The sequence below is a fragment of the Muntiacus reevesi genome, chromosome 12, assembly GCF_963930625.1.
Source record: "Muntiacus reevesi chromosome 12, mMunRee1.1, whole genome shotgun sequence".
In the NCBI taxonomy this organism is placed as follows: Eukaryota; Metazoa; Chordata; class Mammalia; order Artiodactyla; family Cervidae; genus Muntiacus; species Muntiacus reevesi.
Window position 1 is genome coordinate 43,453,046 of NC_089260.1, and position 15,315 is coordinate 43,468,360.

The 15,315-nt window shown below is 43.4% G+C and overlaps 1 protein-coding gene across 1 annotated transcript in view; it reads left to right on the top strand.

Moving 5' to 3' along the window:
- The first annotated feature begins 731 nt into the window (after positions 1 to 731).
- The window catches only part of TRPA1 (transient receptor potential cation channel subfamily A member 1), a 56,026-nt gene continuing 41,442 nt past the window's right edge, over positions 732 to 15,315 (top strand). The window contains exons 1-3 of the mRNA XM_065902877.1: positions 732 to 857; positions 6,234 to 6,393; positions 9,091 to 9,266. Coding sequence (XP_065758949.1) covers positions 750 to 857; positions 6,234 to 6,393; positions 9,091 to 9,266 — 444 coding nt within the window. The 5' untranslated portion in view covers positions 732 to 749. The remainder of the gene's footprint in view (positions 858 to 6,233; positions 6,394 to 9,090; positions 9,267 to 15,315) is intronic.

Genomic DNA, 15,315 nt, shown 5'->3' on the forward strand with positions numbered 1-15,315 from the left:
TAAAAAACTAAAAGCCTTTCATTAAAAAATGTAACAGCTTTCTGCTTAGTTTCCAAGAAGCCAGGACTGATCTCAAAACTGGAAGCCTTAGAACACAACCCCTCAAATTCTAGGGTATTCTTTTGATTTACACCCATTTTACATGAGTTGATTGTCCCATTTAAGAATGGTCTGAGTATTGTGATTGTCTTCTTTTTTTTTTAAAATAAATATATAAATAAAAAAATTAAAAAAAAAATCTTCCAGTGTACCCAGTCACTCACTCTCTTGTCATTCTCTCCCCCGTCCGTCCCCCTGCTCACTCCTTCCTTTCTCTCTGATTGCAGGTCGGGACGGGGGCTCTCAGGGTTTTTATTACCTAACACCTAGACTCAGGGGTGCGCTGCTGCAGCCGGGACCGGCCAGTCGCGCTTACCGCCCGGGGACACACGTGGCGCGGCCTCCCCCTGGCCGCGCGTGACACGATGGCGCGTCCCCACCCCTCCACGCGCGCCTCCTGCTTCCTGCCCTACAAGTAGCCTGAGCCGGGCAACTCCGGCCAGAAGTCTCCCGGCCTCACGCAGAGCAAACCTCTTTTCTCCCGGGGACCGCCGGGTGCGGAAGCGCTCGGAGCTCCGGCGCGGACCCCAGCGGCGCGCGCGCTTCCAGCGCCCAGGCCGCGCCCGGCGCCGGCTCACCCCGCCTGTCTCGCCCTAGGTGCCCGCGCCCGTGGGGAGCAGCCGCCGCAGGTGGCGTCCGGGGTGTGGTCAATGAGGCGAAGCCTGAGGAAGATGCTGCGCCCCGGAGAGAAGAAGGAGCCCCGGGACTTCGTCTGCCTGGGCGTGGAGGACCACAAGGACAACAGCAATGACTTCAAGGTACCCGGGCGGGCGCGCTCGGAAGTCTGGGCGCGGGTCGGTTCTTCCTAACTTTACCCTCCTCGACTCGAAGTCTCCTAGCGGGCAGCCCCAGGCTGGGAGGACCCGGCCAGGTGAGGGCTGTCTGCTTCGGGGTGTGCGTGACCTTCTCGGGAAGTGGGAAGCTTCGGGAGCCGCGTTCTTAAAAGGTGCTCGCCGGTTGCTGCCGGCTTTGACCTCTCTGTTTCCTCGCTTGTTCACCCTGCTCTGGCTTGTGGTGGGCAGCTGCCGCGTGGGGAGACCTACCCCCAAAGTACCTCTGGCATTTGGCCGCAACTGCCTGGTTCCAAAATCGGAACGAGTTTTGGAGCTCGTGCTGTTCTCCTTTTCATAGATTTTACTTAGAACCAAACAGCTAGCTGGCTGAATCTGGCGATCGGAGAGCTAGCTACTCAAGTGTTTGGGGTTCAGAAGCACGCTTGTCTCGCGGAGGGAAATGGAAGCAGAACCTAGCAGTGAGGTGTTGCAGGGATTGGGAGGACGGGTGGGCTCACTCCTCCAGGGGCTGGGGCAGTCAGTCGGAAGGGACTTTGGGGGAGGAGACCCTTCGAAGCGGGGTAGGTGGTCTTCTGGAGGCCCCAAGGGCTAGGACGGGGCTTCTGTTTCTTTTGCGGTTCCCATAGTCCCTCTGACCAAAAGGCTGCACCGGTTCAGGTTGCTGGCTGATGGCGCTGAGGGCGGAGGCTGTCGGATGCTCAGAAAACTCACGCAGGATGCCTCACGTTGTCAGTAGGAGGAGGCACCTCTTTTTAAACGTTAAAAGAATTAAAAACTCTCTCCAACGCTACCACAAATCTCTTTGCATGGTGAAATCATTTACACTTTGATTTGCTCATGGAATATATTTTAGAATACTTCCAAATCAGCCGCTGGAGATGTATCTCATTCTTCTTAGCAGCTTTATAATATTCCCTTGTATGAATGTGTCATGCTTTACCAGACCAGCACGTGTGTGTTTGTTTTGTTTTGCTATTATACACGTGATTGAGTGTCTGTGGGTGTAGATATGGCTTCCTCTGTCTACAGCACCTTAATGAGTATGTTAAAGGCCTAGTAGGATCAAAAGTCACCTATGGGCTTCATTTTGGTAGAAATTGCCAAAATCTAAATAGGTTAGGTGAATAGACAGTGTTTTTAATCTTGCATGTGAGTCAGGCATGCATAGAAAATTACATAAAACCACAAACCAGGCCTCCCAAGGTGAGTTTATCTGCACATCCATATTAAATACTCTAAATACTCCTTAATATTAGTATAATAACTATGGTCTTTTAGCTTAATACAAAGAACTGAAGTTATAAGTGAATGTCAAACACTAGGATAGCGTCTTTGGAGTTAACATTAACGGACTGGAAGAAATTTTTAAATTTTGAAAATTACACCAAATGTACTTTCTTTACTTATCAATGTGGTCTTTGTTTTCTGGAGATAATTGGTGAAGGAATTCTGCAATACAGTGTGTCAGCTTCTTTATGTTTTTATTTGTCTTTGTTTAGTTTTCTTGCAGAAGCATTTATGTTAGTCCAGCAGAAGCATTTATGTTATCTAAGGCTTTTGAAAACCACAGTCAAGCTTGTAGATTGAGGGATTTATATATTTTTATTTTGTTACCTGACTTTAAATCATCCTGTAGAAATCTCAGCAGTGAGACTAATTACAAATCAATACATGTAGCACTCTGGAGAGTTCTGAAATCTAAGGATTTCCTTATTAGGAAGACATGGTGTACAATATTTTCTCCAGCATGCACACACAATATCTCAGAAATCCTGAAAAAAATCAAAGGATGGCAGAAAACTTACAAGATCAGAAATGTGGAATATGAATCATCTGACTGATGCTTTTGATCTTTTCCAATGACTTTCTTTCAAGGGAGTTAATACTTTAGCATTTGGTCTTAATTTCTCATTGTCATGGGCTTCCCTGGTGGCTTAGATGGTAATGAATCCACCTGCAATGCAGGAGACCTGGGTTCAGTCCTTGAGTCAGGAAGATCCTCTGGAGGAGGGAATGGCTAACCACTCAGTATTCTTGCGTGGAGAATTCCCTGGACAGAGGAACCTGGCAGGCTACAGTTCATGGGGGGTTGCATAGAGATGGGCACGACTGAGTGACTGACACTTACCTTACTTACTTCTCACAGTTATAATCTCCCATTTGTTAAAATCTCTCATTGTAATAATTTCCTTCCTTCTTGTCCCATACTGCTTATATGTATTTCATTAAAACAACCTAAAACAGGTGTATCTGATACCTCCAGTTTAAAGGACTCAGAATTAGCTTCTTTAAACATGATAGGAGAACTAACCAATCAGTCCTAAAGGAAATCAACCCTGAATATTCATTGGAGTATTGAATAATCATTGGTGCTGAAGCTGAAGCTCCAATACTCTGGCCACCTGATGCAAACAGTCAACTCATTGGAAAAGATCCTGATGCTGGGAAAGATTGAGGGCAGGAGGAGAAGGGGGAGGCAGAGGATGAGATGGTTAAGAGAGTGTCACCTACTCAGTGGACATGAATTTGAGCAAACTCTGAGACTGTGAAGGACAGGGAAGCCGGGCGTGCTGCAGTTCCTCTGGGTCGCAAAGATTCAGACACAACTTAGCGACCGAACAGTAACAACAGACGTGGTCTAGTCTGTTACATTCTGTATCTAGTCACAGAGTTCAGAATCTGAAAGAATCTGAAGTGACCCTGTGACCGCAGAAAACTATATTGACTGAATATGTAATAACTTGTCTAGATGACATCCTTGACTTTCAGTACTTTCTTTGAAGAAATCTCTTCGAAGCCTAGGTAACATGCTGTGAACTAAAATCAGACAGCACATCTGATGAGTTTGTATAAGATATTTAGATGCTTTTTTATCGTTGTGAACTCAAGCAGTACCTCATGAGCCTCTGAACCCAAGCCTGGCTATCAAAGAGTGTGTAATTGGATTTGTGTTGACAGCACGTCACTGAGTAGACCTGTAAATTGCTCTTTTTGATACAGTGGGGTAGATGATAGAATTCCTTTATTATTACTGGAAGAACATATCAATTTCAAGTGCTATAATACTTCCTAATGGAGTCAGGTAAACACTTCCTTTGATGGGGTGAGACAGTTGAAAAAAGAGCCTACTTCTGTGAAGAGCTCATTTTAAATTTATTACTGAATATGTATAAATTTGAAAATTTCATACCTTGTGAGAATGAATCAAAAGCAGAATATCAACACCTCGAAATTTCACAAGGAAGAGATATACTGTCATCCGTGATAAGTCATCTTTAGTGCAGTTACAATAAAGAATATAAAGAGCATGAAGAAAACAAATCTTAGAGAAAATTTAGATATTCTAGAAAGTTCTTACTCCTCCCCTGACATCACTGGACATTAATGTCTGTTTGGAATCATACTTTTCCAGGCCAGTGACAACTGCCAACTATGCCCAAAACTTATGGAACTTGTCCTGCAAAGTTTATTCTTATGATCTGGAAACTTACTCTATCACACATTTTCTCTATCACAACTTCAGTCTCCACTGTATGTTGGATTTTTGGCATTCATAACTCAGACAACATCTGTATTCCATGTATCTTCCGTTCAAATTCTAACTTTGTTCCTTACTGTGTGCCTTTGGGCAAACAATGTAACCTCTCAGTGTCTTGGTCTCCGGTTGTAAGTACACAGGCAATGGAAACAGTGAGAGATTTTATTTTTTGGGGCTCCACAATCCCTGCAGATGGTGACTGCAGCTATGGAATTAAAAGATGCTTGTTCCTTGGAAGAAAAGCCATGATCAACCTAGATAGCATGTTAAAAAGCAGAGACATTACTTTGCCAACAAAGGTCCATCTAGTCAAAGCTATGGTTTTTCCAGTAGTCATGTATGGATGTGAGAGTTGGACTATAAAGAAACCTGACTGCCAAAGAATTGATGCTTTTGAACTGTGGTGTTGGAGAAGATTCCTGAGAGTCCCTTGGACTGCAAGATCAAACCAGTCTATCCTAAAGGAAATCAGTCCTGAATATTCATTGGAAGGACTGATGCTGAGGCAGAAGCTCAAGTTCTTTGACCACCTGATGTGAAGAACTGACTCATTGGAAAAGACCCTGATGCTGGGAAAGATTGAAGGCAGGAAGAGAAGGGGCTGACAGAGAATGAGATGGTTGGATGGCATCACCAACTTGATGGACATGAGTTTGAGCAAGCTCTGGGAGTTGGTGATGGACAGGGAAACCTGGCATGCTGTTGTCCATGGGATCACAAAGAGTTGGACACGACTGAGCAACTGAACTGAACTGAACTAAATGCTAGCCCTTCCTGCCTGCAGAGAACCATGAGGCACTGCATCTGACCTGACTTGGCCTGGCTGAGAATCCCAGTGGTCAAAAGAGGAGGGGGGGGATTGTTCATTCCCAGAGGAGAGTGGGCAGCTGTTCTAGATAACTGACCAAGAGACTAACATGATCATCCTTCAGTATGATTCTAGCTCCATTATCTAGGAACACATTGGACAGGAATTGACTATTAGCAGGAAGGCCAAAGAAAGGACAGTAATTTAGCTTCTAGTCTTACTCCTTGCATTCACAAAAATCTTTTCTCATCAAATGAGAATCCCTTATGCTGTGGTTTCAGTGCATTTTTCACCTGGCAGAGACAATGCCTCTATGTTTTCACTCTACTTATTTTCTTCTCAACTCGCATCTATTACATTTACTTCCAAACTCTTCTCAAGGCCTTTATTTCTTTAGCATATATAGGTTTGGGATCAGAAAATCAAATTATTTATTTAATGTGCTTATCATTGTGAAAGCATTTGTAGACCTGGGTTCGATCCTTGGCTCAGGAAGATCTCCTGGAGAAGGGAATGGTTACCCACTCCAGTGTTCATGCCTGGAGAATTCCATGGATAGAGGAGGTCGGTGGACTACAGTCCAGGGAGTCTCAAAGAGTCACACGTGACTGAGTGACTAACACTTTCACTTTCTTTCTATATGTCTAAGAATCGGCCAGCCACTTAAGGAGACACAGGTTCAATTCCTAGGTTCAGAAGATCTCCTGGAGTAGGAAATGGCTACCCACTCCAGTATTCTTGCCTGGAAAAACCCATGGACAGAGGAGCCTCGCGGGGGATAGTCCATAGGGTCGCAACGAGTCAAACACAACTGATATGCATGCTCTGAGTCATGCTCTATATGTCTAAGCATTTTATGTTCTTCAGAAAAAAAAATTTTACTTTATTATAAGCACAGGAACTAGTTTGGATGATAACTTTTTTAAATGATGAACTTATACTAATAAGTTTTACATATGCTTATTTAAGGTAACAATTTTCTATATACTTCTAGGTGGTGTTCGAGGGAAACAAATGCGGTTTACAAAACTTTGTGAAGAAACAAAAGAGATTAAAAAAATATGATGATGTGAATGCCTCCCCTTTGCACCATGCTGCAGAAGAAGGTCAAGTGGAGCTGATGGAGATGATTGTCAATGAATCCTCCTGTGAAGGTAACAGAACTTTACAGCTAGTGCTATGTATTCCATCATCCCATTAAACTCACTTGGAAAGAGTGGACTGAAGCGATTCTGGAGCATCGATTAGTTCCAGATTATAAAAGGCCTGAATGTCTCACTCAGGAATGTGGTCTTCCCTCCAGCCAGTGCCCTTCAATCTTTTCCACTGAAATACAGCAGAGGACGGTGCAGGGATCTGGGACAGCCCACTGCCAGTGCAGATTTTCTTTGCAATTGCATGATAGATCTTAAAAATTCACATATATTTCATGTATTCTTATAAACTGTTTCCACTGAGGTCATCACATACTTAAATTGCTTACTTGCTGTGTGTGCATGCTAAGTCACTTCAGTTGTGTCTGTCTCTTTGGGACCCTATGGACTATAGACCACCAGGCTCCTCTGTCCATGTGATTCTCCAGGCAAGAATACTGGAATGGCTAGCCATTTCCTTCTCCAGGGGATTTTCCCAACCCAGGATCGAATGTGCATCTCTTATGTCTCCTGCATTGGCAGGTGGGTTCTTTACCACTAGTGCGACCCTTATCGTGAAATAAGATTGATTCCCCAAGAAGATGTTACATCCTCCCCAGCCTCGTGCCCCCAGCCTTCTCTGAGAAACTCAGCTGTAGTTAATAAGGAAGAGGAATGCCACAGAGATTTAAGCAGTGAGGTGCTGTAATAAGACCATTATTAGTTAAGGTAAGATGAAGATCAGTTCAAAAGCTATTTTAGTAGTAAAGAGAAGTTGAGCATCCACTAGGGTTTTGAGATTGGAATAAGGAGAAAGGGAGGGGTTCAGGGGCTGTTTCACATGTAGAGTGGGAAGTGTTTGATAAAGATTGAATGCAAGGAGTAAGTGATGAAAAGGTGGACTGATGTTGACATTCTTAATTTAGGACTTAGGTTAATAGTCTAGCCATCCGGAACAGAAGGCTTATAAGAAAGGAGAAGAAAAGTGAGTGTGAGGAGATAATTTAAATATGGTCATACTGAGGTTAAAAGGCCCAGGGGACATCCACTTGAAAATTTCTAGTAGACTTGTAGCCTAATAGCTTGTATCTAGTAGACCAAAAAATATAGAATGAAAGGGTCACACCACAGGGCCAGTATTGTATAGGAAGTAGCTCAAATTGTGTAAATGCATGAAAATCCTTTAGAAGACCATGGAGTTGCCAGTGAAAGTGGCTAAGGGTAAAACACCAACATTCAGGGTCAGAGGGCAGAGGAAAAGCCAGAAAAACGATGGTGAAGACAGTGATGCACAAGAGATTGATGGCACATGAGCCAAGGGAGAGAGTAGTTAGAAGGATCAGGTATCACAAAGAGATCACACAGAAAGAAGACACAATAACCTTGACATTAGAAGGCTTCCCGACCTCTGTAAAAGTGATTTCTGAAAAGCAATGGAGGTAAAAGCCAAATTCAAGTTATTTAATTGATGAATGGGAGTTTGTAAGTTTTGGCCGCGGTTTCATGAGGTTTGGTGCTAAATAAAATGCTGAGAGTGGTGCTTTGTCTTGTTCAGACAGAATGGTCAAGGGATGTGTGTGACTATGTGAGAAGAGAGAGAGAGTATGTGGGGGGGGGGGGCGGGGGGTGTTGAGAATGAGCCACTGGAATGACTGAGAGAAGATAGTGGGGAGATAAATGTTAAAAAGGAGAGAAATGAGAAATACGGCTGCAGCCTGATTCCAGGCATTGTAGGTGGTCCTTAAGTCATATTTATGAATGAGCTCTTTTACCTTCTCTTCAGATACAAAAATATACTACCACCAATTAAAATGGTTGATAAAGCAGACAGTTGTGTTTATTTTAGAGCAGATATAAAGTAAATCCCGCAGTGTCTAAGGGCATGCTGATCACAGGGTAAATAATACGATGATATACTATAGAAATATGTGGAAACCATGTATGGCATCAAGGTGCACAAGCTCTAATTCCAGTCTTGTGTTTGTTAGTGGTGCATCTTTTTCCTCATTAACATTTTTCTGAACCATTGCTAAACGTCAAACACTCCACTAAGATCTTTAAGGACATGATTTGATATCCTTCTCCTAAGAATATTGCAAGGTGTACCTGTTTCGCTCCCTCCTTTTCTTCCTCCCCCTCCCTTTTCCTTCCTTTCACCAAATTTGAATATGAGAAAACTGAGATTCAAAGAGCTAAGTCAGCTTACAGAGCTCCTAACTTTAAAAAAAAAAAAAAGAGAGAGAGAGAGCTCCTTACTGGCTGCATAATGTTGGCAGGATTTTGAACCTCTCTAGTCCCCATCTTTCTGAAAAACGGTCATGGGCCCTTGTGAGCTATTGGGGAGCTGGATGAAATAATGGTTGCGTGGAACTTAGAGTTGCCTGGTGTAGAGTTGTTACTTTTATATAAGCTCAATGCTTTGCAACAAATCCCCAAATTCATGGCACAGATAAAAGCATGTAGCAATAGAAAGACCTATTTCCTATGGATCCTACAGATTGACAGCTAACTCATTTGACAAAGTCAGTGCCATCACTGACATGCATCCCCAAAGGTCTGTTAGATGTTTTTGAGAACTGAAGCTATCTTTTTATTCCTCCTAAAGAAGGTGAAGCCTCTACCATGGCACTTGGCACCGAGCTTTGCAGTAAATAGGCATGCAGTAGGTGCCGGGTACAATCCAAGCAACATCTCACCTGTATTTTGGTCTTTTTCTAGTACTGAATGTGATGGATGATTATGGAAATACCCCACTGCACTGGGCCGCAGGAAAAAACCAGGTGGAAAGCGTTAAGTTTCTTCTTAGCAAAGGAGCCAACCCAAACCTCCGAAACTGCAGCATGATGGCCCCGCTGCATGTGGCTGTGCAGGGCGCATACAACGACGTGATGAAGGTGAGCTTGCTGGCGGCTTCCCAGGTACCGAGCATCGTAGCATAGGCCAGGCCTCATGTGCAGCTATGTCTGCCTCGTCCAAAAGGCCAACCTCAGCTGCCAGGGCCAACAGCATGTGATGATTTTAAAGTTGGCTTTTCTTCTGACCAAAACCATCTCCATAGTGATCGTGATGATGATGATGTGAAGAATAATAACCACTGTCTCATTTTCTTGATTAGTTCTTATGTATCAGCTACCAGCCTTTTTCTGTGTTTAGAAGCCTTCTGTGTTTTCAGTTTGTAAATCCTCATTTTAAAAAGTCTATAAAGTAAGACCATAATTATCCCCATTTCATAGCTGAGGAGAGGTAGAGAGAGAATTAAATAACTTATTTGGTTAGTGCCTAAGAGTTAGGAGGAGAAAGCGAGAGTTAGGAAATTTGTCTTCATTTTTATGTTTCTCAAGTCAGGGTTTTACTGCTTTCACCCGGCTGATCTAATGCTTCAAAGAAAGGAGGTGACCAATGCCTTGGTGAAGAGAGGAAATATAATTGGGAATTATTGTTTTTGTGAGAGTCAGTGACAGGCCTTAGTGAATGGCATGTCTTAGCAGAAGACATAATAATACTATGGGGAAATTTCTTAATTTTTTTTAAGAGAGTGAATTGGGTAAAATAGAGGAAGCCTTGAGAAATGCAGTTTACAAATGAATTATATTCTAGAAATTCATTTCTGAGGTAGGTAATTTGGACCTTGCAGTGAATTTTCCTGTAGGAGAAATGTTGCGAAGGATGACATGGCTGTTGTGTCAGAGTTCCAGCTGCTATCACAGAACACCACAGACCCAGTGGCTTGAACAACAGCTGTCTCTCATAGCTGTGGAGGGTGGGTTGTCCAAGATTGAGGCAGTGGCAGATTTGGTGTCTGGTGAGGGCCTGATTCCTGGTTCATAGGTGGCCTTTGTCTCTCTGTGTCTTCATGTTGAGGAAGGGATGAGAGTTTTCCGGGCTTTCATTTATGAGTGCTAATCCCACTCGTGAGGGTTCTGCCTTCATGACCTAGTTCAGTTCAGTTGCTTGGTCATGTCCGAGTCTGCAGCACAATGGACTGTGGCATGTCAGGCTTCCCTGTCCTTCACCAACTCCTGGAACTTGCTCAAACTCATGTCCATTGAGTCGGAGATGCCATCCAACCATCTCTTCCTCTGTCGTCCCCTTCTCCTCCTGCCTTCAATCTTTCCCAGCATCAGGGTCTTTTCAAATGAGTCAGTTCTTTCCATCAGATGGCCAAAGTATTGGAGTTTCAGCTTCAACATCAGTCCTTTCAACGAATATTCAGGACCGAATCCCTTTAGGAAGGACTGGTTGAATCTCCTTGCAGTCCAAAGGACTCTCAAGAATCTTCAACACCACAGTTCAAAAGCATCAATTCTTTGGCACTCAACTTTCTTTATAGTCCAACTCTCACATCCATACATGACTACTGGAAAAACCATAGCTTTGACTAAACAGATTTATTGGCAAAGTAATGTCTCTGATTTTTAATATGCTGTCTAGGTTGGTCACAGCTTTTCTTCCAAGGAGCAAGCATCTTTTAATTTCATAGCTGCAGTCACCATCTGCAGTGATTTTGGAGCCCCCCAAAATATAGTCTCTCACTGTTTCCCCATATATTTGCCATGAAGTGATGGGACTGGATGCCATGATCTTAGTTTTCTGAATGTTAAGTTTTAAGCCAACTTTTTCACTCTCCTCTTTCACTTTCATCAAGAGGCCCTTTAGTTCTTCTTCACTTTCTGCCATAAAGGTGGTGTATCTGCATATCTGAGATTATTGATATTTCTCCCAGCAATCTTGATTCCAGCTTGTGTTTCATCTTGCCCAGCATTTTGCATGACATAATCTGCATATAAGTTCAATAAGCAGGGTGACAATATACAGCCTTGATGTACTCCTATTCCTATTTGGAGGCAGTCTGTTGTTCCATGTCCAGTTATAACTGTTGCTTTTTGACATGCATACAGATTTCTCAGGAGGCAGGTCAGGTGGTCTGGTATTCCCATCTCTCGAAGAATTTTTCACGGTTTGTTGTGATCCACACAGTTAAAGGCTTTGGCATCGACAGTAAAGCAGAAGTAGATGTTTTTCTGGAACTCTCTTGCTTTTTCAATGATCCAACATGGATGTTGGCAGTTTTATCTCTGGTTCCTCTGCCTTTTCTAAATCCAGCTTGAACATCTGAAATTTCATGGTTCATGTACTGTTGAAGCCTGGCTTGGAGAATTTTGAGCATTATTTTGCTAGCGTGTGAGATGAGCAAAATTGTGCAGTAGTTTGGACATACTTTGGCATTGCCTTTCTTTGGGATTGGAATGAAAACTGACCTTTTCTAGTTCTGTGGCCACTGCTGAGTTTTCCAAATTTGCTGGCATATCGAGTGCAGCATTTTCACAACATCATCTTTTAGGATTTGAAAGAGTTCAGCTGGAATTCCATCACCTCCACTAGCTTTGTTCGTAATGATGCTTCCTAAGGCCCACTTGACTTTGCATTCCAGGATGTCTGGCTCTAGGTGCATGATTACACCATCGTGGTTATCTGGGTCATTAAGATCTTTTTTTGTATAGTCCTTCTGTGTATTCTTGCCACCTCTTCTTAATATCATCTGCTTCTGTTAGGTCCATATTGTTTCTGTCCTTTATTATGCCCATCTTTGCATGAAATATTCCCTTGGTATCTCTAATTTTCTTGACGAAATCTCTAGTCTTTCTCATTCTATTGTTTTCCTCTATTTCTTTGCATTGACCACTGAGGAAGGCTTTCTTATCTCTCCTTGCTATTCTCTGGAACTCTGCATTCAAATGGGTATATCTTTCCTTTTCTCCTTTGCCTTTCACTTCTCTTTTTTTCTCAGCTATTTGTAAGGCCTCCTCAGACAACCATTTTTCCTTTTGCATTTCTTTTTCTTGGGGATGGTCTTGATCCCTGTCTCCTGTACAATGTCACGAACCTCCGTCCGTAGTTCTTCAGACATTCTGTCTATCAGGTCTAATCCCATGAATCTATTTGTCTCTTCTACTATATAATTGTAAGGGACTTGAGTTAGGTTATACCTGAGTGGTCTAGTGGTTTCCCTACTTTCTTCAATTTAAGTCTGAATTTTGCAATAAGGAGTTCATGATCTGAACAACAGTCAGCTTCTGGTCTTGTTTTTGCTGACTGTATAGAGCTTCCCCTTCTTTGGCTGCAAAGAATATAATAAATCTGATTTTGGTATTGACTATCTGGTGATGTCCATGTGTAGAGTCTTCTCTCGTGTTTTTGCAAGAGGGTGTTTGCTATGACCAGTACGTTTTCTTGGCAAAACTCTGTTAGCCTTTGCCCTGCTTCATTTTGTACTCCAAGGCCAAACTTGCCTGTTAGTCCAGGTATCTCTTGACTTCCTACTTTTGCATTCTAGTCCCCTATAATGAAAAGGGCATCATTTTTGGTGCTAGTTCTAGAAGGTCTTATAGGTTTTCATAGAACCATTCAACTTCAGCTTTATCAGCATTACTGGTTGTGGCATAGACTTGGATTACTGTGATACTGAATGGTTTGCCTTGGAAAGGAACAGAGATCATTCTGTCATTTTTGAGATTGCATCCAAAAGCTGCATTTTGGACTCTTTTCTTGACTTATGAGGCTACTCCATTTCTTCTAACGGATTCTTGCCAAGAGTACTAGATATAATGGTCATCTGAATTAAATTCACCCATTCCAGTCCATTTTAGTTCACTGATTCCTAAAATGTCAATGTTCATTCTTGCCATTCTTGTTCATTCTCCTCTTTGACCACTTCCAATTTACCTTGATTCATGGACCTTACATTCCAGGTTCCTAAGCAATATTGCTCTTTATAGCATCAGACTTTATTTCCATCACCAGTCACATCCACAGCTGGGTGTTGTTTTTGCTTTGACTCAGTCTCTTCATTCTTTCTGGAGTTATTTCTCCACTCTTCTCCAGTAGCATATTGGGTACCTACTGACCTGGGGTGTTCATCTTTCAGTGTCATATTTCTTTGTGTTTTCATACTGTTCATGGGGTTCTCAAGGCAAGAATACTGAAGTGCTTTGCCATTCCCTTCTCCAGTGGACCACATTTTGTCAGAACTCTCCACCACAACCCATCTGTCTTGGGTTGCCCTATGGCATAGCTCATAGTTTCATTGAGTTAGACAAGGCTGTGGTCCATGTGATCAGTTGGGTTCATCTTCTGTGGTTGTGGTTTTCATTCTGTCTGCCCTCTGAGGGATAAGGATAAGAGGCTTATGGAAGCTTCCTGATGGGAGAGACTGACTGTGGGGGAAACTGGGTCCTGTTCTGATGGGCAGGGCCATGCTCAGTAAATCTTTAGTCCAATTTTCTGTTGATGGGCGGGGCTGTGTTCCCTCCCTGTTGTTTGACCTGAGAGCAAACCATGGTGGAGGTAATAAAGAAAATGGTGACCTCCTTCAAAAGGTCCCGTGCATGCACTGCCGCACTCAGTGCCCGCATCCCTGCAGCAGGCCACCACCGACCCACACCTCTGCCAGAGTCTCCTGGACACTCAGAGGCAAGTCTGGGTCAGTCTCTTGTGAGGTCACCGCTCCTTTCTCCTGGGTCCTGGTGTGCAGAAGGTTTTGTTTGTGCCCTCCCAGAGTCTGTTTCCCCAGTCCTGTGTAAGTTCTGGTGGCTCTATAGCAGGGTTAATGGTGACCTCTTCCAAGAGGACTTATGCCACATCCAGGTCGGTTGCACCCAGAGCCCCTACTCTGGCAGCAAGACACTGCTGACCCGTACCTCCGCAGGAGACATTCAGACACTCAGAGGCAGGTCTGACTCAGTCTCTGTCGGGTCTCCTGGTGTATACAAGGTTTTGTTTGAGCCTTGCAAGTGTCTCTGGTAGGGATGGGGTTTGATTCTAAACGGAATTTCACCCCTCCTACTGTCTTGCTGCGGCTTCTCCTTTACCCTTGGACGTGGGGTATCTTTCTTTGGTGGGATCCAACAGTCTCCTGTCGATGGTTGTTCAGCAGTGGGTTGTAATTTTGGAGTTCTCACAGGAAAAGATAAGTGCACATCCTTCTACTCTATCTTGTAGACTTAAGCACTTCCCAAATGCTCCTCCTCTTAATACCACAATGGGGATTAGGATTTCAATATATGAATTTTGAGGGAAAAAAACATTCAGTTTATCACACCACACCCAAACCTACTCAGCCTATAAAATACCAACAATACCTCAGGAATGTCCATGAACTCCATGCTTCCTTAGTTCAGACCCCTTCCTCTCAGGCCCCTGAGTCCTTGGCTCCTGTAAGCCAGGCAGAGAGGGTGTGAGAGGATCCTTGTATGTAGCTTGTATGTAGCTTTGCCGTAATCCTTAGCACAGGGTATGGCAATCAAATGTTCATACACTCATCTCCCACTCTGGCTGCTTATACTGGAAGGAGGGACTGTGTGTGACTAATGGAAACATCTCCAGTCCTCAGCATTGCTGCTAAATGATGGCTCTTGAATGAATAAATTAGTAACTAGGCGTTCTGGCTGAAGGGGAAAGGGAGAGTTTAGGTATCTGTGCCTAAGAAGACAAGTCAGGACAGCCCCTTGCAGAGGTTATTGGAGAGGCCTTTGGCAATAGGCTGTCAGTTTCTGTCGATGTCTGCATTATTCATGAGCCTGATGCTACTTCTGTATTGTCTGTGCTGGGCCACCAGTGGCTGCGGACCCCTCCCCCCGAGAGATGGCACGTTTCCCCAATGAACTCTTGTGCTTCCTCTGAAGGCTCTTTTCAGGAACAAATGCCCATTGACTTAATTAATCTCACCTCTGAAAGTGTGATTTGGGAACTAAAAGACAGGTAACAGTTGAAAGGCTACTGTTAACTAGAAATCAAATCTTCAGGCTAACAAATACAGGATAGGTATCACACTGAAATAGAAGAAAGTCTAGAAATAAACCTATAACTGATTTACAAACTAGATGGTGGATATAACAGACTTTCCTTTGTGACACCAGAACAAGGCAAAAAAAATAGGGTTGTAAG